General features: G+C 41.7%; 2 protein-coding genes across 8 annotated transcripts in view; both read left to right on the plus strand.

Annotated features, from left to right (window-relative positions):
* The window catches only part of LOC127658714 (N-chimaerin), a 139467-nt gene that overhangs the window by 30882 nt on the left and 82146 nt on the right, over positions 1-26439 (plus strand). For 6 of the 7 annotated variants that reach the window (XM_052148159.1, XM_052148166.1, XM_052148163.1 and 3 more), the window contains exons 2-3: positions 3757-3795; positions 11578-11633. Coding sequence is in view for 3 of the 7 variants with exons in the window: in XM_052148157.1 (XP_052004117.1) it covers positions 3757-3795; positions 11578-11633 (95 nt within the window). In the remaining 4 variants the exon portion in view is untranslated. Of the gene's footprint in view, positions 1-3756; positions 3796-11577; positions 11634-11669; positions 12150-26439 lie in introns of those variants that run through there. The other variant, XM_052148165.1, reaches the window with a different exon arrangement.
* LOC127658725 (zinc finger BED domain-containing protein 4-like) lies at positions 15067-17557 on the plus strand. Its single transcript, XM_052148178.1, has 2 exons — positions 15067-15484; positions 16293-17557. Exons 1-2 carry the CDS (start codon positions 15075-15077, stop codon positions 16777-16779), a joined length of 897 nt encoding a protein of 298 aa, XP_052004138.1. The 5' UTR covers positions 15067-15074; the 3' UTR covers positions 16780-17557.

A 26439-nucleotide genomic window follows, 5' to 3' on the forward strand; every position in this document is an offset into this window, starting at 1 on the left:
GGGTTTAAACAGAAATGTGAAGCTAATAATTTTAGAAAAGAACTTACATACATTCTCCTGGTAAAGTCATGTATTTTTTTAGCTTTTTAAAATTTAAAACGTAGATTTTAACAGACACTTTAGGGTTTGCGGCATTACGTTGTCATGGCAACAAAGTTGTAAAACTGGATTTATCTTTACACAGAAAAGTAATATGTTAACATGCATATTGTTTGTTTGTTATACTTTTGAAACAGTGAATACTTTAGCATTTACATATTGTCCCCCATTCTTTTCCATTGTAAGTGACTCACTGTAACCTCCATTTTTGCTTTTTTAAAGAAATGGAGGAATGAGTCAAAATTCATTTTCTTCGTTATCAACATTAAGCCACAAATGCTGTTGATTGACCATAACTTGTTTCGAATATGGAAGATTCCTTTAAAAGTAATGGAAAAATCATGGAAGTTTATATTGATATTGAACAGTACGGAAAAATATTGTGGTTCTATTTTTATCACCCAAAGCATTGTCTGATTTGTTGGCGAATCCTTCGTTTGAGTCTGTTCTTTGCAGTTATTCAGTCAAAATGGTTCACAAAACGGTCTGAATGATTCATTAGTGAATCAGTCTGAATCAAAATTATTTAAAAAAAATATATATGTTTTTCCAGAAATGACTTGAGAAGTCATGGAAATTCATTGGACAGAAAGAGTGTGAAACCTGTAAATACACTTTCCCATGTACAGTTTAACCTAAAATCTTGGATGTTGATTAAAAAAAAGTCATCGACATTCATGACATCAACTACCCAATTGAACGCGTCGAACTCTTCTCCATCTCAGGGTCTTTGACTCTTTGCAGACTCAGACTGCACATTCTTCTTATTTAAATGATGCGTTGAATTTAATGAAACACTTAAATCTTAGAAGTACCTTTGTGTGAGGGACTTAATACAGAACTGATCTCTATTGTGGATGTTTTTGTGAAGGGAAGAGGAAGCTGTCAGCAGGTCCTTCCTCAGAGAGTGATAGTGATTTTGTGCAGTGATGTGAAGGGCCTCTCCCTCTCCTGCAGGCTATTGTTCGTGAAGTGCTGGTTTTCCTGTACCGTTAATTCTGTAATGAACACTCTCAAGAGCTATTAAGAGGTGTATTAGAATTAACGGTGCAATGATTGCTTTTAGGGCTGCACCTAACAGTTAGTTTTTTATCGATTAATCTAACGATTATTTTTTTCGATTAGTCGATTAATCTAACGACTAATTTGATGGTAATATTTTATTAAAAAAACATTTTAATTATCAAAATAGGTCTAAATAATGAAAATATCTCTCCCTTATTTGTCCGATTTACTTTTGATCCATTGGACTTTCAATGTTTTGTTTTATTTTGCTTCTTTTGTTACCCAGCTAACCTGTATAGCTATTATAGTATAGTATAGTAAAATATTTCTGCCTTAAATTTCACACATTATTTTAAGGCTCTCTGGTTAACTCACAAGCCCTTATTTCTCATGAAGGAAGACTTTGAGATTGTGTTTCTTGCATTTGATAATCTCCACAGAAATAGAGCAGCGCATTTCCTCTGTCTCACTGCCTGTTATTAACACTGCGTGAATAAACTCACAATGACCACGGATATTTGACATTACATGGCCGTAAAGTGAAACTGGAGCACTTTGCGTTCACAAAACGAATTTGTTTAAACCTTGTTTATATTTTCTCGGGAGTTTCTCGCATGCCTCTGTAGACGGCGTGCTCATCAGAGTGCTTGAGAAGTGGTTCATCTTCACACACTTTCAAGAGAGCTGCTCTTGTGACGTCCATGGTGAAGTTCCCTGAGATGTTTTGTGTTCACTGGCGAGTGAAATGTTAAAATTGACTTGGCAGTGGCTAACAACAGACGTTTTTGCTTGCATAGTGCGAAATTTATATAGAGGGCTGCATGGCCGTTAAAGTAAATGGAAAATATAAAATGGCCAAATAACAAAAATATATGACGCATGGTGTAAAGTTATGTTGGCAGCGGTGCAGAAATTACTTTTAACACGGGGTGATGAGGAAACAATTAGAAAATCTATTTTAAGTGACTACTACTAACAGAAACACGTGTTGTAATACTATATCATGTTTGGGTGGGGACAAAAAGTAAACAGGACTTACGTTGCTGCCGTCTTGACAAGCGATCCGGGATGCTTTCGCTTCAAGTGTTCGTTCATGGCAGTTGTACGGCTTTGCATATCTTACACAGCACCACATGTTGGGACTCCGGCTAAAATACTCCCACGCTTTAGATCACCGTGGGCTGCAGTTTGTTCTTCAGGGAATCCATGCTTAAACCGGGTGATGCCATTTTAATTATTCCATTGCGACGCACCAACGCATGTTATGCTAATCAAAGTATTTCTGTAATCGATGACTCGTCCCAGCCCTAATTGCTTTCTAAATTCATCCAGACCTACCATGCAAAAATATTTTTAGGGTGAATTTGGTTAAAAATAACAATTTATTATAATTTAGTTATAATAATAGTTGGGCATACGGCATATGCCTGCATATGCCCTAGACTACACTACTGCCAACTAGTACTTCCACTGTCGAGCATCAGAACAGTTTAGTCGAATAGTTTCACACATCTCTAGTTTATACACTGATCTATATAAGTCTGGTATTATCTAGAAATAATTTAAAGGAATAATTCACCCAAAAATGAAGATTTTCAAAACATCCAAGAGTCTCTTTCTTCATGAAAACAGAATAAGATTTTTAGGATTTCATTTCAGGTCTCCTTTAAACTATGCAAGTGAATGTGCTCAATTTTTTGACGGTCCAAAATAGGGTGCATCAAAATAATCCACACGACTCCAGTCAACAAATAAAGTTCTTCTGAACCCAAACCATTGATTATTTTTAGAAACAAAACAAGAAATGTTCACTTCCGTACATCTCTGTGACATTAAAAACACAAGTGACAACATGCCCCGAACTGACTTTCTTGAAGAATACCTTTGTCCTGAAAGTTAGTTGAGCCTTGCCTGAATGTATGCCAGTGTGGTTTGATGATGTTCGCTTGTTTACCCAAGAGCTTTTATAAAAACATAATTAAAGTGAAAATTTACTTTGGATGGAAGAATTTACAAAAATATTCTAACTTAAGAGTGTTTTGAACTAGCTGTTCTAGACTTTTGACGGTTTGATTTCAGGTTGTCCCTCTCATTGGCAGTGTTGCCTGTGTAAATGCATGTGATAAATGAAGCCCAGATGTTTATGTGGATGAGCAACCCCTCCTGTAATTTGTATTCTGCTGTTGACTGTTTTTACACTTCCTCTGCCGCTTTCATCATAAGATAAATGGAAGAGAATCGCTGTGAATTCCCCCAAGTTACCATAAACAGGTGTGCAAGCTCTGTAAAAATCATGCAAATAATACTGCAAAGTTGAGTGTATTGACTGTAGTTTCCAGCAGAGGGCGCTGTCACACAATTCCTGTGAGGTGTTCAAATGTAAGATCACGGGACACAGATAGAAATCATGGATTTGATCATCTGCTCAAATGAAAATATTCAGACACTGTTGGTGTATAGTGCTATATTGTTCTTTGCACACAAGGTGTAACATTTAGTCCTTCAATACACGAGAGACGCGTAATGCTGAGATCGTTTAAATGCCTTTACTAAAAGTGTATATACAGTACTGGCTTGACTTTTCAATGAATGTCATCTTAATATCATGTAAATTGATATTTTTAATTGAATGATATGTCTTATTTCTCACAGATAATGATGAGTACAGACCCCCTGTGTGGAAATCCTATTGTAAGTGGACTTTTTAATACATATGAAATATAATATTTTTAAAATCATGTAATATAATGTTTTTATACTTTTTTAAATGTATAATAGCAAAACTGTGTGCAAGTAGTACTTTGTGGTTGACTACTTTGTAGTTAGCAAAAATATATGTCAGCAGAATATAATTCTAAAAGAAGAATATATGATCTTTTCTGGAGCAAATACAGATGAAGTCAGAAGTTTCCATACACTTGGGTTGAAGTCATAAAACAATTTTTTTTTAACCACTCAATAGATTTTATATTAGAAAACGAATCGGTTACCTAACGTAACCTCGGTTCTCTCTAGATGAGGGAACGAGTATTGCATAAGCTAGCTTACGCTACGGGAAGGATTCATCTTTTCTGAGATATTGAAGCCAAAAAATTATCCTTAATTTTGTATCATTTGTCAACGCAGTGCAGCAACTGCAGACCTTGATCGGGCTAGCTAGCGAGCTCATTGGTTGCTCTGCGGCAACTGCTGCAGCCTATAGACGAACTTGGGCGAACTCGTGTCCAATGAGAGGCGTCCGCGCGCTTACTGCATCAAAGCCCGCCAAAATGGGCGTGGCTAGAGTGCATATAAGCGTAGTTCGTAGGCTGGAACTCTGGTTTTCATTGAATGAAGCGAAAGTCGCCGTGGCGCTGAAGCACGGCCAGCTACGCAATACTCGTTCCCTCATCTAGAGAGAACCGAGGTTACGTTAGGTAACCGATTCGTTCTCTTACGAGAGGTTCTCTCGTATATGCGTACGCTAGCTTACGCTCACGGGAACCCATTGTCAACGCCGTCGCGCTCAAGCATCCACTGCATGAGCCCGGGGTTGGGGGGGACCCGGGGGAGCCCTTGTGAGTGGGGAAATAATATTTGGCCGGCAAGAGTGCGGGCCAGTGTGTGTGTAATACATAAGCACATAGTGGGAAGGAACGATGTGCCGGTCTGTGTGGAATGAGTCCCATCAGTGCAGCTCACCAGGGGAGCTGTAGCGTATTAAACCGCTAGTAGTTTTGCCTGCAGGGCGGGCACTTCCAGATTGTAAAATCTGACAAAGGTGGAAGGGGAAGCCCACATATGTCGTGAATGGAAATCCCGCTGGACCATGCCCACGATGAGGCCATGCCTCTAGTGGAGTGAGCCCTAATGCCCAACGGGCATGGCAGGTCTATTGACGCATATGCGGCAGCAATAGCGTCCACTATCCATCTAGACAGTGTCTGTTTCGAGGCGGCGAGACCTTTGGTGCGCCCTCCGAACGAAACGAAAAGCTGCTCAGAGCGTCTGAAAGAGGCGGAGCGCGCAGTATACAATCTCAGTGCTCTGACTGGGCAAAGGAGATTGGCGTCGCGTTCAGCTATCGGATGCTGGCAGCGCCGATAGGGAAATGACCTGTGCTCTGAAAGGAGTACCGATCACCTTGGGAACATAGCCGTGTCTAGGCTTTAAAATGACCTTGGAGTCACTTGGTCCAAACTCAAGACACGCAGGCTGACAGACAGCGCGTGAAGGTCTCCCACAAGTTTGACTGATGACAGGGCAGTCAGAAAAGCGGTTTTGAGTGAAAGGTATTTCAAATCCACGGATTGAAGCGGTTCGAAAGGGGGCTTTCATAGTTTCGAGAACTATAGAAAGATCCCAGATAGGAACCGATGGGGGTGTGGGGGTTCATCCTGCTAGCCCCTTGAGGAAGCCGGATGACCAGCTCGTTTTTCCCAGTGACTGGCCGTGCAGGGGTTCAGCGAACGCCGCGACGGCCGCCACATACACTTTGAGCGTGGATGGGGATCTGCCCTTATCCAGCAGCTCTTGTAAAAACACGAGCAGCGACGACACCCCACATGTCCGTGGGTCCAGGTCTCTGTCGGTGCACCATTTTGAAAACACAGACCATTTTGACGCATAGAGTGTTCTCGTGGAAGGGGCTCTAGCGTGTATGATGGTGTTTATTACCCCTTCTGGCAGAGCGACGGGTAGTCGTTGATCACCCACGCGTGCAGCGCCCAGCGCTCTGGGTTGGGATGCCAGATCGTGCCGCGAGCTTGAGAGAGGAGTGGGCGGTTGGGCCAGTCCTGGGCCAGCGCGTCCTCGCTTTTCGAGAAAAATATTGGGCAGTGAGAGTTCTCTTCTGACGCAAAGAGGTCTATCTCTGCTCTGCCGAATATGCGCCATAACTTCTGGACTGTTTGAGCGTGCAGGGACCATTCCCCTGGAGGAATATTGTCTCTGGACAGTCTGTCTGGGCCGTCGTTCAGGTGGCCTGGCACGTGCGTCGCCCTCAGCGAGCGCAGGTGGCACTGGGACCAACTCAGTATGCGTTTCGTCAGATGGAAGAGGTTCCTGGATCTGACACTGCCCTGACGGTTTAGGTAGGAAACCACAGCTCTGTTGTCCGAACGGACCAGGACGTGGTGACCCTGAATGACCGGGAGAAAGCGCACAAGCTTTTCCTGAACTGACCATAGGCCAAAAACCGGAGAGCCCTCGCAGACCGCGCCCCAACCCGTGTTGGACGCGTCTGTCGAGATGACTTTTCGGCGAGATACAGCTCCCATCGTCACTCCCCGCTGATACCATTCGGCCACTGTCCAGGGCTGCAGAGCTGAAATACAGGTCTGAGTCACCTTGACCGCCTGGCGGCCTGTGGCCCAAGCCTGGCGAGACGCGCGGGTGTTTAGCCAATGCTGAAGCGGGCGCATGCGCAGTAAACCCAGCTGAAGTACTGCTGCGGCTGAGACCATGTAACCTAGCACTCTCTGAAATTTTTTTTCAGAGAGTGCTAGGTTACATGGCCTCAGCCGCAGGTCCAATTGACTGCAAGACCCAAACTGTCCAGATGGCTGAGGAGTACTGTTCTGTGAGACAGAAGCTCCGTATGTGACTGTGCCATAATCAGCCAGTCGTCCAAATAGTTCAGAATTCGCAAGCCCTGACTCCGCAGGGGTGCGAGCGCCGCATCCATGCACTTCGTGAAAGTACGGGGTGCTAAAGACAGGCCGAACGGAAGGACGGTGTATTGATAAACCTGGCCGCCGGCTGAATCTCAAGAATGGCCTGTGACGGGATTTATCTGAATCTGAAAGTAGGCATCTTTCAGATCGAGAGAGATAAACCAGTCCCCCTGGCACGTATGCGTGAGGAGTTTCCTGATTGTAAGCATTTTGAACAGTCTTTTTGCAAGCACCTTGTTCAAACCCCTGAGATCTAATATTGGTCTGAGGCCGCCGTCTTTCTTGGGAACAAGAAAATAATGGCTGTAAAACCCTGACTCGCTCAGCGAAGGCGGCACTTTCTCTATGGCCCTTTTGCACAGAAGGTTTGCCATTTCTGAACGAAGCATGCAGGCTGCTTCCGTGTTCACAATAGTTTCACAATAGGGGAGGGCGGCGATCGAACTGTAGCAAATAGCCCTGTTTTATTGTGCTTAACACCCATTTGGATATCCCTGGGATAGCTTCCCACGCTTTGAAGCGTAATGCTAGAGGGTGAATGGCCAAATCGCCCTGATTGCCGCACACAGCGCGCTGAACAGAATGTGTGAGCGTGCTTACTGTGCTTATGCATGACTGCTCACAGACAGCAGGGACAGGCTGTTCTGTGAGTGACTTCCCGATTGAGGTGAATGGGGAAAGAGTCACATCTTTTAAGTGATGTGCGAGCATAGTCACGGGCACGGGACTTACATACAGAGAAGTGTTTGCTGGCCGTGTGACAGAGCGGGCAGAGAATGGGCGCGCGCATGTATTCGTGAGCGCGTTTATTGACTCTAACACTCGAGCGGTTTGTGTCCGCTTTATGTGAGTGGGCTCTGATCGGGACACGGGAAGTGTAATGCTTGTGTGTAGAGGTGAACACTGGATTGTGGGCACATTTTCTACACATAAGGCTGGTCGTGTGACAGAGCGGCCAGAGAAGGGCGCGCGACGGATTCGTGGGCGCGTTTATTGACTCTAACACTCAAGCGGGCTGTGTCCGCTTTATGTGAGTGGGCTCTGATAGGAACACGGGAAGTGTAATGCTTGTGTGTAAGGGTGAACACTGGATTGTGGGCACATTTTCTACACATAAGGCATGTTTGCTCTTTACAAGATTTCTTTGGGTCGCCGTGAAAACGGCGTTTGAGTGCAGGCAAGCGGGCAGTATCACCTGCTTGTTGGCTGCTGAATCCACCACTGTAGTAGCCTGAGAGAGGGGGACTGACAGGGGGTGAAGCTTTGACGGTGGTCCGGCCGCGGTGGGACTGAGCCGTCATTTTTTTTCAACAAGGCTAGGAGGACTTCGGTTGCTCAGGTTTCAGCGCAACCTTAGACCGAGGCCCGCGGGGGGGCGGCGGTCTGCGGCGGCTGTCTGAGCGCGATCGAGGGCGGCCGCCCTGTCGACGCTGAGAAGTCGGACTTTGTTGAGCTGGGCGCTGTGAAGAGGCTCGTGCAGGAGGCTGGTCACGTGGGCGGCCTGCAGAGGAGCTAGCGCGACGCGGCAGGAAGAGGTTCATGGCTTGGGTGGCTTTCTGGACTTCTGAAAAGCGGTCAACAATGCCACTCACCGCGGAGCCGAAGAGACCGGTCGGAGAGCGCTCTGCTTCTCCCATGTCGGCTAGCGTTAGCCACAGGTGTCTCTCGGTCACAGTCAGCGAGGCCATGCACTTCCCTAGAGCTTGGGCTGCAGCTTTGGTGGCGCGAAGGGCGAGGTCCGTCGCGCTTCTTAGATCCTGGTCGAGAAAGGCGCGTTCCACGACTTTGCAAGCTCAGTGTGGAGTTCCGGCAGGAAGGGAGCGGCCCGGGCCGCGGGTGTTGCGCGGCGACGGCTCTGAAGAAAGCAGCTGTCGAGTCTGTTGGGAGCCTGCTCAGGGGGTGGTGACCACTCGAGCCCGAGGCGGTCGACGGCCTGTGTGAGGCGGCGTGTTAGTTCCCCTTCGACTCCGGCGCGGGTCCTGCTGGATTCCTGGGCCGTGGAGGAGGCGTGGGAGCCTGACCACTCCTCACTGTCTGAAGCCATGATGGAACAGCCCTTATCCTTCGCCTCGTCCTCCGAGATGGCAGCAGTGCGGCCGCTGGGCGGCAACTGCGCGTCCCGGGGGGGCGGGGAGGGTGAGAGCGATGCTCGAGGGAGAGGCTCCGGCGAGGCAGTCGCTACTATCACCGGTTCTGGCAGCCTTTGGGAGCGGCGCTTTTTCCTGCACGGCAGAACGGAAGGCGGCGCGGCGGCTTCGGTTCTGAGCGCTTCGAGTCGAGCCCGCAGGGTCGACATCGGAAGCTCCTCGCAGAGGTCGCATCCGCCTTCAGCGAGGGCGAGCTCTGCATGCCCCAGTCCCAGGCAGAGAGCGCAGATGATGTGGCGGTCTCCGGCGCTGAGAGGGGCGCGGCATGAAGCGCAAGTGGTGCGAGGCATCTTAAAAAAGACGCTCGTTACTCTTTTGTGAAGTTCGTTAAGAACTAGCTTGCTCTAAAAAAGGATACGTCGCCGGATGGCGTAGCTCGCAGGATGGCTGAAGGTGGCGGAGACGGCCGGCTTCTTCGAGCGCTGTCCAAGCTTGCTAGATGCCCCTCGAACGGCGCCGCGGCTTCCAGTTCAGAGATGCGAAGAGCTTCGCTGAAGAGATGAAATCAGGGTTCCAGCCTACGAATCAGGGTTCCAGCCTACGAACTACGCTTATATGCACTCTAGCCACGCCCATTTTGGCGGGCTTTGATGCAGTAAGCGCGCGGACGCCTCTCATTGGACACGAGTTCGTCCAAGTTCGTCTATAGGCTGCAGCCGTTGCCGCAGAGCAACCAATGAGCTCGCTAGCTAGCCCGCTCAAGGTCTGCAGTTGCTGCACTGCGTTGACAAATGATACAAAATTAAGGATAATTTTTTGGCTTCAATATCTCAGAAAAGATGAATCTTTCCCGTAGCGTAAGCTAGCTTACACAATACGAGAGAACCTCTCGTAAGAGAACTAGTTTTGGCAAGTCGTTTAGGACATGTACTTTGTTCAAGTAATTTTTCCAACAATTGTTTCAGACAGATTGTTTCACTTTTAATTGACTATATCACAATTCCAGTGGGTCAGAAGTTTACATACACTATGGTAACAGTGCCTTTAAGCAGCTTGGAATATTCCAGAGAATTATGTCAAGCCTTTAGAAAATTAGCTTCTGATAGGTGGTGTACTGAATTGGAGGTGTACCTGTGGATGTATTTTAAGGCCTACTTTCAAACTCGGTGCCTCTTTGCTTGACATCATGGGAAAATCTAAAGAAATCAGCCAAGACCTCAGAAAACAAATTGTGTCTTCACAAGTCTGGATCATTCTTGGGAGCAATTTCCAAGTGCCTGAAGGTACTACGTTCATCTGTACAAACAATAGTATGCAAGTATAAACACCATGGGACCATGCAGTCATCATACCGCTCATGAAGGGGAGACATTCTCTCTCCTAGAGATGAACGTAGTTTGGTGTGAAAGTGCAAATCAATCCCAGAAGAACAGCAAAGGACCTTGTGAAGATGCTGGAGGAAACAGGAAGACAAGTATATATATCCACAGTATAGCTTGGCCTATAACATAACCTGAAATGCTGCTCAACAAGGAAGAAAACCATCATAAAAAAGCCAGACTACAGTTTGCAAGTATGCAAAGGACACATCACAACCGTGAAGCATGAGGGTGGAAGCATCATGTTGTGAAGAACGAAAATTATGTAGCTATACTGAAGCAACATCTCAAGAAATCAGCCAGGAAGTTAAAGCTCGGTCGCAAATGGTTCTTACAAATGGACAAAGACCCCAAGCATACCTCCAAAGTTGACAAAATGGCTTAAGAACAACAAAGTCAAGGTATTGGAGTGGCCATCACAAAGCCCTGACCTCAATCTGAAAAGGCGTGTGTGAGCAAAGAGGCCTAAAAACCTGACTCTGTTACACCAGTTCTGTCTGGACGAATGGGCCAAAATTCCATCAACTTATTGTGAGAAGCTTGTGGAAGGTTACCCAAAACATTTGACCAAATTTAAACATATTTAAAGGCAATGCTACCAAATACTAACAAACTGTATGTAAACTTCTGACCCACTGGGAATGTGAAGAAAGAAATAAAATCTTAAATAAATAATTCTCTCTACTAATATTCTGATATTTCACATTCTTAAAATAAAGTAGTGATCCTAACTGACCTAAGACAGGGAATGTTTTTTACGATTAAATGTCAGGAATAGTAAAAAACAGAGTTTACATTTATTTGTCTAAGGTGTATGTAAACTTCTGACTTCAACTGGACAAACGTTATTTCACTTAACAGCATTTTGCAAACAGTACGGGCACATTATAAAGAAATATGCACTTAAATATCATGTACTAGAAATATTTTGGCTTGCATAATATATATTTAAATATTGTTTTATTTAAATACGCACAGTCAAAAGTGTGGACACCACTCATTCATTGTTTTTCATAATATTTTTCACATTTTAAAATGAGAGTAAAGTCATCAAAACCATGCAATAACACAAATGGAAGTACAATACACTTTTTTTTTCCTGAATTATTATTCCAGCCTCTTCGAAGTCACCCTGGACACTTGTAGGCTGATTTTCATTCACAGTCCACTCCAACTTCAAACTCCAAAATTGTAGTTTTGTAAAAAAATAAATATAAATCTACTAGACCTAAAGGCGTATGCGTAAATAATTTAAATTAGTTTATTAGACAATATTATTCCTTCATTTATTTTAAACATAAATTCAGCTAAGTGTGTTCTGACTGAAATGCTTGTCCTTTGTTGTTGTAATAGTGTACCAGCTCCAGCAGGAGGCGCCACATCCACGCAGAGTCACCTGCACATCTGAGGTGAGTTAGTGGATTGAATGGCAAGTGTCTCCAAAAATGAGTGGGGGTTAGCAGCCTGGATGTTGTCTCGGATTGGTCCGGTATGATGGGTCTAAATAGTAATTCTTCTATTTGAATTGGTCAAGATGGACCAAATCACAGTCTTCTGTGATTACTTATCATAATGAATCTTTTTGTAGAGGTTAGTGACAGAGATGTGCGCAGACATTTAGAGGGGCAGGGGCTCCAATCCGAGTATAGGAGCAGTCAAAATATGTCTGTCAATGGGGCTTGTGGATATCATTTTATGTAGATTTGTGTTTGTGTGTGTGTGTGTGTGTGTGTGTGTGTGTGTGTGTGTGTGTGTGTGTGTGTGTGTGTGTATTGCAAGTGAACAGTCAGTTCTTGAATTTCATGTGTTGAAGCAGGAAAACTGGGCAAGATTAAGGATCCGAGCGGCTTTGACAAGGGCCAAATTGTGATGGCTAGACTGGGTCAGAGCATCTCCAAAACGGCAGATCTTGTGGGGTGTTCCCGGTATGCAGTGGTTTGTACCTACCAAAAGTGGTCCAAGAAAGGAGAACCGGCGAAAGGGTCATGGACGCCCAAAGCTCATTGATTTGCGTGGGGAGCGAAGGCTAGCCCGTCTGGTCCGATTCCACTGAAGAGCTGCTGTAGCACAAATTGTTGAAAAACGTAATGATGGGTGACCTAAATAGTATTTAGGTCACCCATCTTCTTTGAATTACAAATTTGCCTCTTAATTGCAAGATGGTCTAGGCTTCTTTTCAAGTAATCTCTAGAGGTGAGATGCAATATATACAGTAGCAGAGAGCAACTGCAAGCAGTACAGATCCCCCCAGCCGTCCTAGCACTGCTCGATTAGTCAGGGAGATAGAGGTTGTAATTAAGGAGCAAGATAATGCTTTTGAATTATTCATCTGTATCATGATAATCATGTGTATATGGAGAAGACACAGCCTCTAGTCCATCTCTGTTTGGAGATGGGGCAAAATCACCCCCTCTGGGGAAAAATATTTAAACTTTTTCCCCAGAGGAAAAAGTCCTGTCCTTTCTCAGGTCCTTTCTCAGTTCTCAGTTATTTGATATTAATCATGTGAAATTGGAAGTAGAGAAAGGGATAGTAGGAATGTTCCAAGCACTTTAAGCTTTTTTATTCTTCACGCAGTATATTTGAGTGCTACTAAACTGATTATGCAAAAAACAACACTGGTATCCGCCGATACTGAGATTTCCAATATCAGAATCGGATCGGAAGAGAAAAAGTGGTATTGGTGCATCCCTATTCTCTAAGGATGGATCGATCAATCGGACACCAATCACGATCGACTGTCATCAGTGATCATGCCTAGGTTCAGGTACTATATTTTTTTTATTTGCAGGACACACAAAATCACTCATACACTGCTACACTAATGAATTAGCACTTGCTCAGCCCTCGAAGTGTGACATTCGTGGCCGCAGGAGGGGGAGTTATTGGTAATTCTAAGTAGGGCCGAAACAATACGTTTAAAAAAAACGTCTACAATTGTTTTTTTGTCGAATAGTCGTTTGATCTCATTTAACACAACATGAGATCACATTAAACTCCAATAATGATGTGTGAGAGCAGCACTGCAGTCCACGCCTGACTGAGAGGAAGAATACACAGATCACAGTCCAGATGCACTCTGGTGTTGAGCGGGTAGAATTCAATGAAGCTGTCAGCTGAGGACATGTGAGGCGTCTATTTCTCAAACTGGAGACTCTGATGTACTTATCCTCTTGTTTAGTTATTCATCTGTTTGGGCTGCACAATTAATCGAAATACTAATCGTGATTACGATTACGGCTGCCACGATTATGTAATCGTAAAAACTGACGATTACAGCATTCAATTTAAGTCTGGTCTTAATGGTTTCTATTTAAAACAATTTTTTTTTGCAGTGGTTGAGTATTCTAACCAATCACTAACATGTCCGTTGGGCAATGAAATGGCAATGGCCAATCAGAGCCCGCATACATTAGTCCTCCGTCCTGTCTGTAATGACAACTGAACCTAATGCGCAAGTTTTAAACCATCTGAATGCCCAGATGCTTGCTTTATGTTCTTGCACTGTTCATGCAGTAATGAAGAACATCACCTGACACTTGAAAAAAGCTGTAGAACAAGAGCGAAAAGCACTTTGTAATTATTTTGGATTCATTGCATGTTGCACCGCTTTATTTGAATGTAGATGTTAAATACACTGAAAATGATCAACACGACAAAACTAAAACGATCCTGTTCTAATCAAGGCAAAGGTGTGTGTGTAAATAATTGATTTATTATGTTGATTAGACAGTTTTGTTTTTAATGAGAGTAGTGATGCTCCGATTGATCGGCCGCCAATCATGATCGACCGATATTGTCTTTAAATAGCTCAATCGGCAACCCCCAAAAGCGCCGATCAAAAAAGCCGATCACGTGATGTAAATAACTCGCGCAACTTTTCTGCATGTGGCGCGCATGGGAACACAATAGCAGAGCAGAGCTGGGTAGACAGCAGCAAAATGACTTCTCCTTCTCCCGTCTGGAGGTTTTTCAAAGTGTCAGACAAAGACATAAAATTAGCCATATGCAATACATGTCGTGCTGAAATCCCTCGAGGTGGAATACACCAACGGCATTTTAATACAACCAACATGATTAGGCATCTTCGAACACGCCATACAACAGCTGAATATGCAGAGTATGAGAGACTAAACCAGCCGACGCAAACATCCCCATCCCTCAATCAGCCGACTGTGAGTGATGCCTTTAAACGACGTGAACCATACAGCCGGGATAGTAAGAGATGGAAAGACATCACGTCCAGTATCATGGAATTCATTTGCCTCGACGAACAACCTCTATCCGTTGTGGAGGATAAAGGGTTCCGTCGCCTGCTAACCTGCCTTGATCCACGATACGACCCCCCCAGGCAGGAAATATCTAACTGATGTGTGTCTCCCCGCGTTGTACAAATCCGTGCACACACACATTGACAAGCTTCTGAATGATAGCGTACATATTAGCTTCACAAGCGATATATGGAGTGCAGACGCCTGTCCAATGTCCCTGCTAAGCTTAACAGCGCACTTTATTGACTCAAACTTCAAAAGACACAACATTGTGCTACACTGTCAGGATTTCACGGGGTCACATTCTGCTGAGGCTTTGGTGAACGCATTTAGCGGCATGTTTCAGTCATGGGGGATCCAAAAAGAGAAAATCCACGCAATTCTAACCGACAACGCCAAAAACATGCAGAAAGCAATGAGAGACGCAGATTTCCCTGGCCTGCCGTGTATGGCACACACTCTCCAGCTTGCTGTGCATGAGGGGTATTGTCCCAGCCAGTATTTTGGATATCACAGCCTCAGGGAGACGCATAGTTGGGCACTTTAAACATTCGCCGTTGGCTTACAGCCGGCTGGAAAATGTACAAAAGCAACTCGGCCAGCCTATTAAAAAACTTCGCCAGGATGTGTCCACTCGATGGTACATTGTACATGCTCCAGAGTCTATTAGAGCAGAAATTGGCGCTTGCAGCATATGCTGTAGAATACGAATTGCCATGCACGTTTACAATTCACCAGTGGAAATTAATCGAAAATATGATCTCCATCCTTGCCCCGTTTGAAGAGCTGACACAACAAATCAGCTCCTCAACTGCGTCAGCTGCGGATGTGATTCCGTGTATAAGAGCTCTCACCCGACTCTTGGAGAAGACGGAGTCTGACCATGGCGTGAAAACATCAAAAACAGTGCTACTGGAAGCTGTCAGAAGACGATTAGCTGACATTGATACACAGAAGCTATATGCAATTGCGACTATCCTAGATCCAAGGTAAGAGAAACTTATCACTTATCATTAGTCTTCCATTGTCTTTCAGTCTTAGGCCAACTACCTCTTTGTTTAAAATACGTAATTATGCTTTTCTTATGCCTTATTTGAAGGGATCAAATATATTATTAAATTAATATAGTAGGCTTGCTAGGCTTTAGTAATCTAAAATATTTTTAAACTATGTCATATTTTTTGTCATAGTTGGAAATACTTTCGAGTAGGCCTATTTCATGTTTTGAGATGTAACCTGTAGGCCTGTGCATTGCTCATATTGACCGTTTAACCGTTAACCTAAATTTTTTTGACCGATTAATAGCCTTTTTTTTGCTGCATGGTTAAAAAAAACTATATGGCTATGCCTATATTTGTTAACTCAATGTGGCGCATCGATACGCAACTATAGCCTACAGACATATTTCAAAAAAATAAATAAATCCGGTTTTCAGCTGAAAACTGATTCAGTGTTTTCTTTTTGTCGTCATAATTTAATTAAGTTAAAACAATATTTATTTTAGGCCTATTTTATGTTTTTTATTTATATTATTCTGTTTTTCTCTGTTGACACTGTCAGAAATGCTGCAGGTGTGTGAACATTTTATATGAATCCAGATTCTGTTGTTGATCTGTTTGCACGTTAAACCCGTGATTTTTTTTATTTATTTTTTACGGGTCACAGACACTCGTAAATTAAATTTTGTCTGTCGAAAATTAACCGAAATGAGCATTCTGACACACATGGATGTGTGCATGGCATGTCACTGTAATTGATTTTACATAGTTTTCAATTTTTACATCTATTTCATTTCAGGTACAAAGACAGATACTTTCCAGAGGCACTCAAACCAACTGTTCATGATCTGTTTCGGGAAGCCGTTGGAGCCCATTGCAGCACTGAACTGCCAAGCAGCGTGGAGGTGCCCGGTTCCAGCAGGTCAACAGACAAAAGCCCACCAGCTTGCTCTTTACAGGCAATGTTTGCTGAACTGGTGGAGGAGGATACAGGACAAACTGATGAGGAAATCACAATAGTCTCGCAGATCAACCAATATCTAGCAGAGCCCGTAATGTCACACAGTGGACATCCACTTGCTTATTGGCAGGCGAATAAAGGCCATTTCGCAGCACTTGCACAGGCAGCAAGAGCATATCTTTGTTCACCGTGCACAAGTGTGGATAGTGAGCGACTATTTAGCACGGCTGCAAACGTTATTGATGACAAAAGAAACCGTCTGACATCAAAAAATGCAGAGATGCTCATAGTCATCAAGAGAAACTTGCCTTTAGTTTATGATTGAGACCTGAATGATTTTGTCCTTTGTGAGGCCAAGCAAGTTTTTGTTTGAAACATTTTGTGGCCAATTGTTTAATTTTATTACATTAAAAAACACTACATTTTACAAGTAGCCTGGGCCTAAATGTGACCTCATCCTATCCCAAGTTCATGTGGGTTGGTAACTATCTGCTTGGCCTCCTTTTGTTTCTCTGCCTTGTTATTTATGAAGGATGGCATTGGCTTACAGTAGGTAATCTAGCTATACATTATTTTATTTTTTGGATCTGATGTAGTTAGTTCCTCAACTACATCCATTGTAGTCTGCCTGACCCCTCTTTGTTTTGAAAAATGTTACTCTGCCTTATTTGGAAAAGATGGCATACAGTAGCCTTATGTTATCTTGTTTTCTAACTACAATCAAATAAACATTGGTGGTTCTTTAAGATTTTCTTGACTCTAGCATATTTCTACTGATAAAAGATTCCCATTCCCCTGCCATTCTGTGATCGGCAGTGATCGGCAATCGGCAGATCATGATTTTGGTGATCGGTAATCGGTGATCGGCCCCAAAAATGCTGATCGGAACATCACTAAATGAGAGCATTCGTGAGAGTGCAGAACTAAGTGCGTCACTTATCTTGCGTCGAAATGCAGGTCTCAATCAGTTTAAACCCGCAGTGAGTGACCGCAGTCATTGTAATGGGAGAGTTTGTCACGTTGCTCGATTTCTGTGTACAATTTATTAAAAATGTAATAACCGTTTTGTTTTGTCATGTTAATCATTAGGCCAATGTGAATTTGATGGGACGAGTAAAGATGCTGACTACCACACATGTAGTCGTGAGTTCGAATCCAGGGTGTGCTGAGTGACTCCAGTCAGGTCTCCTAAGCAACTGAATTGGCCCGGTTGCTAGGGAGGGTAGAGTCACATGGGGTAACCTCCTTGTGGTCGCTATAATGTGGTTCTCGCTCTTGGTGGGGCGTGTGGTGAGTTGTGAGTGGATCCCACGGAGAATAGTGTGAAGCCACCACATGCGCTATGTCTTCACGGTAATGCGCTCAGCAAACCACGTGATAAGATATTGACGGTCTCAGACGCAATGGCAACTGAGATTCATCCTCTGCCACCCAGATTGTGGCGAGTCACTACGCCACCATGAGGTCTTAGAGTTGGGCATGCCGAATTGGGGAGAAAAAGGGGAAGTACAAAAATGCTGTATCTAAAAATCCTTTAAAAATGATGCATTAACATGAGGTGCAACATATACGATATTTAGACTTGCTTTTAGAGAATAGATCTTGATTAAGTGTATTTTGGGGGGTGTCTATTACTTATGGGTCCTTGACAAATTACACCCCAAATTAAAATGAGAAACCTTTTAAAAATCTAGTTTAAAGCACTTGTCATATTCTCAGAAATGTAATCTTTGTGTCCAATTTTGTTTGTGTAAAAAGTGTTATAATACTTTGCACCTTGTATACATGAGCGTATAAACAACAATCATTAATTTCAAAAAAGTTTTCAAACCAATATAATATATAATATATAATATTTCAATGAATTTTATTTTTAAATAAATATGAATGTTTTAATCAAAAATATCCAGAATTTTTCTCAGGGTTACACCAAATGAGCAAAATGTGCCTTTTGTCATGTCAAAATAAATATCAGATGTTTTTATACATCTTACTTGCTACATCCGTTGACCGCTGGCCTTTCCAATATCTCCCATTCTTTTTAATAGAAGTGGCCCATCTATACTAAACAGTCTCAGTACCAATTTTATCTCAGCAAACTAAATACTGACAAAACAATATTTTACTGTGTTTTATAGTTTTTATGGTCAACATAAATAACAATATGGCTACCTACATATTGGTTAAACCCAAAGATTTTGATTTGGTGGCCAAAAAGCATTTTCAAATATGAATCATATTTTAAAACGTTTGTTTCACTGTTTATTTAAAAAAAATATATAATACATTTTATTTTGCGCTAGTCATGCCAAATTTTTTTTCAGGAATTTCAGATTTTAATGAGACTGACTCATCTTGTTTATATTTCTATTAATTAAAAACAGTGTGTCAAAATTAATGTTTTCATTTCTGCTCTAAAGTGACGTCACGTTAGACCTGGCCTCGCCTACAACTGGTGACGGACTCCACCCTATTATCATAGATCCTCCCCTGAGAGATCTACACACAGTCCAACATTTTTCTGTGGTAGAGCATACAATGAGAAGAATAATGTCTCGGCTTTGTAAGCATCATACGCTTTCTGTTGTTGGCTGTAAAATTTAACATAAGAGTCTTCATGTACTCCCGGCATCAGAGCCACTGAAGACGCAGTTTTGAGTTAGTAAATTGACTATATGCAGTGATGGGCTCATATACTTGAAAATAGTATAAAATTGACTATATGCAGTGATGGTCACAAATACTTGAAAATACTACAAAATACTGTGAATACTGTGGAAAAAATTTATCAAAATAAAATACAGTATTTTGTATCTTGAAAATACACAAAATACATGTAAAATTGTCCATTCACTGAAGTGTCACTATTAGGCTGAAATCTGTCTGGACATATTCTGAATGCAAAAAAAAAACAAAACATGTTTTGGTGTGCAACTGCTTAAAAACTTTTGTTTTTATTTCACCTACGACTTCAATCAATTAAAGTCAATTATATATACATTGGTGGCCAAAAGATTGAAATAATGTACAGATTTTGGAATCTTATTTTTCGTAAGGAAATTGGTACTTTAATTCACCAAAGTGGGATTCAACTGATCACAAAGTATAGTCAAAGTATAGTCAGGACATTACTTAAGTAAAAAACAGCATCAACACTATTTGAAAATAGTTTTTTTGATTCAATGTAGAAAGGCCCCATTTCCAGCAGCCATCACTCCAACACCTTATCCTTGAGTAATCATGCTAAATTGATAATTTGATACTAGAAAATCACTTGCCATTATATTAAACACAGTTAAAAGCTATTTGGTTCATTAAATGAAGCTTAACGTTGTCTGTGTTTGTTTTTGGGTTGCCACAGTATGCAATAGACTGGCATGTCTTAAGGTCAATATTAGTTCAGAAATGTTAAAAAAAGAAAAAGCTTTCTCTTGAAACTTCTTAGTCAATCGTTGTTTAAAAAAAATAAAAAATTCTCCCAAATTTGTAATGCCCAATTCCCAATGCGCTCTAAGTCCTCGTCATGGCGTAGCGGCTCACCTCAATACGGGTGGCAGAGGACGAGTTGTCCCTGTGTCTGAGACTATCAAGCCATGCATCTTATCATGTGGCCTGTTGATTGCATTACCGCAGAGACATAGCGCATGTGGAGGCTTCACACTATTCTCCACAGCATCCACGCACAACTCACCACGCACCCCACAGAGAGCAAACCATATTATATCAACCATGAGGAGGTTACCCCATGTGACTCTACCCTCCCTACCAACCGGGCCAATTTGGTTGCTTGGGAGACCAGGCTGGAGTCACTCAGCATGCCAGGATTCGAACTCATGACTACAGGGGTGGTAGTCAGCTTATTTACTCTCTGAGCTACCCAGGCCCCCAGTCTCTAGTTTGAGAAATAGATGCCTCACATGTCCTCAGCTGACAACTTCATTGAATTCTCAATTCTCAACACCAGTTTCATGTACAACAGTAAAGAGAAGAATTGCAAAGAAAAAGCCACTTTTGAAACAGAAAAACAAAAAGAAAAGTTTGGAGTGTGCAAAGAAATACAGATATTGGACAACAGATAATTGGAAAAGAGTGTTATGGATCTTAACCCCATTGAGCTTTTTTGGGGTCAGCTAGACTATAAGGTGCGTGAGAAGGTTCTAACAAGACTATACATTGTGATCAGCAGAATGCCACTTTGGTGAATAAAAGTACCAATTTCTTTCCATAAGAGCAAAATCTGTACATTATTCCAAACTTTTGGCCACCAGTGTAAACTTTGGTTGCACGGTATACCGGTACTAATGCTACATACCGCAATACCAAAACATTAAAAACAGTATGATATCATCAACACAACACACACTACTAATGCTTGATTTTCATGCAGTGTGTCCAATAGTATCAATCTGCAAAGCCACAGAGCATTGTGTTAGAGTGTAAACTGCTGTGAACTCTCAAATGAACTCTTTCTTCGTTGCAGCTTGGAGATTTCTGCTCACGTGTCATGGGAAGCTTGATATAATGAACCCTTCAAAAACAGGAAGAACTTCAAAGGTCTTTAAAAATAAAAGGCGTGCTGAAATAAATTCAACCGCATGATCAAATTAGTCGCAATAATACTCCTAATAGCAATAATATAATATTAAATGGTTATATGATTAGTATTATTATCTGTAAGCAAGTTTACTGAATATCAGCCTTTTGCCTCAAGTAATCAGATTGTTTTCATTTAATGTTGTCATTAATACTGTAAAGCTCTGTTGTGCATCTTTTTAGTTTTTTACCAAAAATGATCATCATCATATATATATATATATATATATATATATATATACCAATCAGCCACAACATTGAAAGCAGCTGCCAAAAATCCCAGGAGATCAGCAGTTACAGAAATACTCAAACCAGTCCATCTGGATCTGAATGATTCTATGCACTGCTGCCACATATTTGGCTGATTAAATAACCAACATGGATGATTGTTGGTGTCAGACAGGCTTGTTGAGTATTTCTGTAACTGCTGATGTCCCGAGATCTCCAAAAACATCCAGTGAGGGGCAGTTCTGTGGGTGGAAATATCTTGTTGATGAGAGAGGTCAACAGAAAATGGCCAGACGGGTTCAAACTGACAAAGTCTACAGTAACTCAGATAACCGCTCTGTACAATTGTGGTGAGAAGAATATCATATTCAGAATGCTATCCTGAGATGAGGGTTGGTGCTGTTTTGGCGGCACGAGGGGGACCTACACAGTATTAGTTAATGGTTTTAATGGTGTGTGTGTGTGTGTGTGTGTGTGTGTGTGTGTGTGTGTGTGTGTGTGTGTGTGTGTGTGTGTGTGTGTGTGTGTGTGTGTGTGTGTGTGTGTGTGTGTGTGTGTGTGTGTGTATACACACTCACCTAAAGGATTATTAGGAACACCATACTAATACTGTGTTTGACCCCCTTTCGCCTTCAGAACTGCCTTAATTCTACGTGGCATTGATTCAACAAGGTGCTGAAAGCATTCTTTAGAAATGTTGGCCCATATTGATAGGATAGCATCTTGCAGTTGATGGAGATTTGTGGGATGCACATCCAGGGCACGAAGCTCCCGTTCCACCACATCCCAAAGATGCTCTATTGGGTTGAGATCTGGTGACTGTGGGGGCCATTTTAGTACAGTGAACTCATTGTCATGTTCAAGAAACCAATTTGAAATGATTTGAGCTTTGTGACATGGTGCATTATCCTGCTGGAAGTAGCCATCAGAGGATGGGTACATGGTGGCCATAAAGGGATGGACATGGTCAGAAACAATGCTCAGGTAGGCCGTGGCATTTAAGCGATGCCCAATTGGCACTAAGGGGCCTAAAGTGTGCAAAGAAAACATCCCCCACACCATTACACCACCACCACCAGCCTGCACAGTGGTAACAAGGCATGATGTATCCATGTTCTCATTCTGTTTACACCAAATTCTGACTCTACCATCTGAATGTCTCAACAGAAATCGAGACTCCTCAGACCAGGCAACATTTTTCCAGTCTTCAACTGTCCAATTTTGGTGAGCTCTTGCAAATTGTAGCCTCTTTTTCCTATTTGTAGTGGAGATGAGTGGTACCCGGTGGGGTCTTCTGCTGTTGTAGCCCATCCGCCTCAAGGTTGTGTGTGTTGTGGCTTCACAAATGCTTTGCTGCATACCTCGGTTGTAACGAGTGGTTATTTCAGGCAAAGTTGCTCTTCTATCAGCTTGAATCAGTCGGCCCATTCTCCTCTGACCTCTAGCATCAACAAGGCATTTTCAGCCCACAGGACTGCCGCATACTGGATGTTTTTCCTTTTCACACCATTCTTTGTAAACCCTAGAAATGGTTGTGCGTGAAAATCCCAGTAACTGAGCAGATTGTGAAATACTCAGACCGGCCCGTCTGGCACCAACAACCATGCCACGCTCAAAATTGCACATTCTGACTTTCCCATTCTGACATTCAGTTTGGAGTTCAGGAGATTGTCTTGACCAGGACCACACCCCTAAATGCATTGAAGCAACTGCCATGTGATTGGTTGATTAGATAATTGCATTAATGAGAAATTGAACAGGTGTTCCTAATAATCCTTTTGGTGAGTGTGTGTGTGTGTATATATATATATATATATATATATATATATATATATATATATATATATATATATATTGGGACTGTCAGGTGGCTTACATTTTGGGAATTGATTTATATATGATTATTGGTCTTAAAATTATTTCAAATTAAAATAAGCGATTGGTATCAGCCGAATCAGAAGCCATTCTGTATAGATGCCATACATTATATATACAGTCTTTGTGATGGTGTCAGTATGCTTTATGCATTTTATGTTCTCATTGAATGATGAAGAACATCTCCCTGATATAAACCCAAATGCCCTAGTGACCGTGTCTGCGGAGGGAATTTTAATAGGATGTTGATCTGCTGATGGAGGCATGGTGTCTCCTCCTGTTTGCACAATTCAGCAGGTATTTTACGCACCCTCCTCCCCCCCTCCGCCCTGCCTCAGCTGACTGGACGTCTGCTCAATTAGTGGTGGATTAACATTGAACAGATGCACGCTCCTCAAGGGCTTCTTAAGCATTCGTTCTGGACCGTGCTGTTACTTGAAGCTGCTGGCCACTTATATGCTCCTGTAATGCACATCACTCCTGTGTATGGAGGAGAGATTTAACCCTGAATAATCAACTACACACGACCCCCAAATTTGACATGTTCTGAATAATAAAAAGTAATATTGTAAATAACTGGTACTGTCAATGAAATACATATATGTGATAGCATAAAAACACATGATCTGGAATCATACTGTATGCCGGCCGGGGTGAAAGACTAATATCTTCTTTCAATATCGACTGCTGACGCTCTAAATTATCAGGACGACTTGTGATGTCAGAGATTCATTAACAGATATATGTGCAAACATTTCTGTTCATAAGTGAATAAGAACCTCAGTCTACCCTCTGTATGTAAGTGTTAAAGAAATGAGGCAATAGCAGATGCTGTTGTTTTGTCTTTGGTCCGTCCTGTGTCCAATCATCAGGGCTTTGGTAATTAAATTGATATGCGTTGCTGTGAGCATCATCTTAATCCTTATTAAGGGTTTGTACATCTTAAATGGAGATCTACTTTGAATGACCATATTGCTTATAGCTAATATTAATGTTTTTATTATTATTATTACACCAACAATACAGGGGGCTTCTTTTGAAATTAAGTGGATGTTCTCCTGTTCCAGTTCTGAAAATAAATATACATTTGAGGTGTTTGTTCAACATCAGGCACATTTAGCAAAGTGGATTTCTAGAAAGTAAAGTCTTAATAAATTTTTTTTCAAACTCACTATTTCTTTTTTATTAGGCTAAGTAATGTCTGTCGGTGTATGTACATGCATCACTGGAGATTTGTCATTTCTTCCCTGAAATCAGTGTGATGTTCTGCACAACATGTGCAGAACAATTGTGTTTAATACAATTCTGTGTTTTATTTATTTATTTAAAAAGAAAAAAAAGCAGACTTGAAGTACTTGAAATTACTTTATTACTTTTTTTATAGTGAACATTTTATGTATCCTAAATACACAAAATTCAGTAATATTTTCACACTTTTTGTGAAATTTGTCAAAATGATTCCCAATAAAAATATTCTGCTCATAAGTGATATTTCCCTTGATTTTTCTTTGGTTTCTTCAAACAGCACTCATATTTTATCTCAAGCATGCACTTCACCGGCACTTTTGTCTACTTTGATAACAAGTACACTAGCTTAAAAAACTTGGAAATCAGTTTGGTGTGGTGGAAATAACAGACGTAATTTCTGAAAAATGTATAAGATAATTTTTTCATAATAAATATGTTTAATTCATTATTTGTTTATATTATCATAGTTTTAAACAAGTCATAATTTTTATTTTTTATAATGGGTTTTCATAGTTTAATATTGAAGGTCTGGGACAAGACTAAAACTGTAAAATCTCAGCATTTGAAAAGTAGCAAAAATAAATTATGAAGGCCTAAAAAGTTCAAATGTCAGTTTAAATGTGATCTTCATATAATAAAAAGGATAAAAAATCAACCCCTGGGACATGAAAATGCCCGAAGTTTAAGAAACCGCCTTTTATTGCTGTTTCATTATCAAAAAGTAACATGCTACATGAATATTTTAAGGAATAGTTCACCCAAAAATTTAAATTATATTACTTGCATTATAAGGATCTGACAGAGCTCGATCGTCTTCTAAAGATCTTCATTTGTGTTCTGCTGAAGAAAGACAGTCACACACATCTGGGCTGGCATCAGGGAAAGTGAATATTGAGATAATTTTCATTTTTGGGTGAACTATTCCTTTAATGATTCAGAACCACATTATATATCAATGTACTATAGTATTACCATCTGAAACAACCGCAATACTTTTTTTGTAAGGGTTTGAAATCTGATTGCACATAAATCAATATTTTTATCAATTAGAATAAATAGTTTTAAAAACTATCTTGTCACCCTTGGGACAGTCAGGTTGTGTGCGTTCATATGTGGTTTTGTCAGGTATCTTGTACGTTATTTAATACATCTTTAGAGTGCCAGTGTATCTTGTGCCGCTTTTCGCCTGTTCTGTTTCTGACAAGCTCGCTGCACCACGCACAACACATCCAGTGCGAGAGAGTCATGAACAATGACTGTTTTGAACTGGGTCTTTTTCATGAATCAGCCGAAAAGAGTGTTTGAACTCAGGAGCTCAGGTTAGCAGTTTGAATCAGATTCACTTTCTCAGGTGAGCTCACAACTGGGAGTGCAGACATTTCATAAGAGTCCCGTGTGTATTTTGGGCTTCTTTATAATTAAAAGTCCCTTATTGTGTACCACTTTTTTTTTGTTCTGTTAATTATTGATTGGGATTGGAGTAGCTCAATAAACTGTATCTGGGATTTCATTCAATTTGCACTGTTGTAGTTTCTGGGTCTGGGCCATCTGGTAACAGTAAAGAAAGCCTAAATGTTTGGAATGGTGTATAGATTTTACTCTTATGGAAAGAAATTGATACTTTTATTCACCAAAGTGGCGTTTTTTTCAACTGATCACAATGAATAGTCAGAACATTAATAATGTGAAAAATTACTATTATAATTTGAAAAGAATGTTCAGAACTTCTTAAACTAGTTCAAAGAGTACTCATCAAAAAATCCTTCACGTGCAGCCACGACAACTTTGCAGGTCCTTTGCATTCTAGCTGTCAGTTTGTCCAGATACTCAGGTGACATTTCACCCCACACTTCATGTAGGCCTAGCACTTGTTATAGATGTGTCTGTCTTGTTGGGCACTTCTCACGCACCTTAAAGTCTAACTGATCCCACAAAAGCTCAATGGTCCATAACACTCTTTCCAATTATCTGTTGTCCAATGTCTGTGCTTCTTTTCCCACTCTAAAATTTTCTTTTTTTTGCCAATTCTTCCCATAATGCA

This window comes from Xyrauchen texanus, chromosome 18, assembly GCF_025860055.1.
Source record: "Xyrauchen texanus isolate HMW12.3.18 chromosome 18, RBS_HiC_50CHRs, whole genome shotgun sequence".
NCBI classification, from domain to species: Eukaryota; Metazoa; Chordata; class Actinopteri; order Cypriniformes; family Catostomidae; genus Xyrauchen; species Xyrauchen texanus.

What these genes read in the sequence shown, in the direction of transcription:
- LOC127658725 (XM_052148178.1), top strand. Translation starts at nt 15,075, where the DNA reads ATGTACAAAAGCAACTCGGCCAGCCTATTAAAAAACTTCGCCAGGATG. An exon ending in GCGACTATCCTAGATCCAAG is followed by an intron (nt 15,485 to 16,292) that starts GTAAGAGAAACT and finishes ATTTCATTTCAG; the next exon opens with GTACAAAGACAGATACTTTC.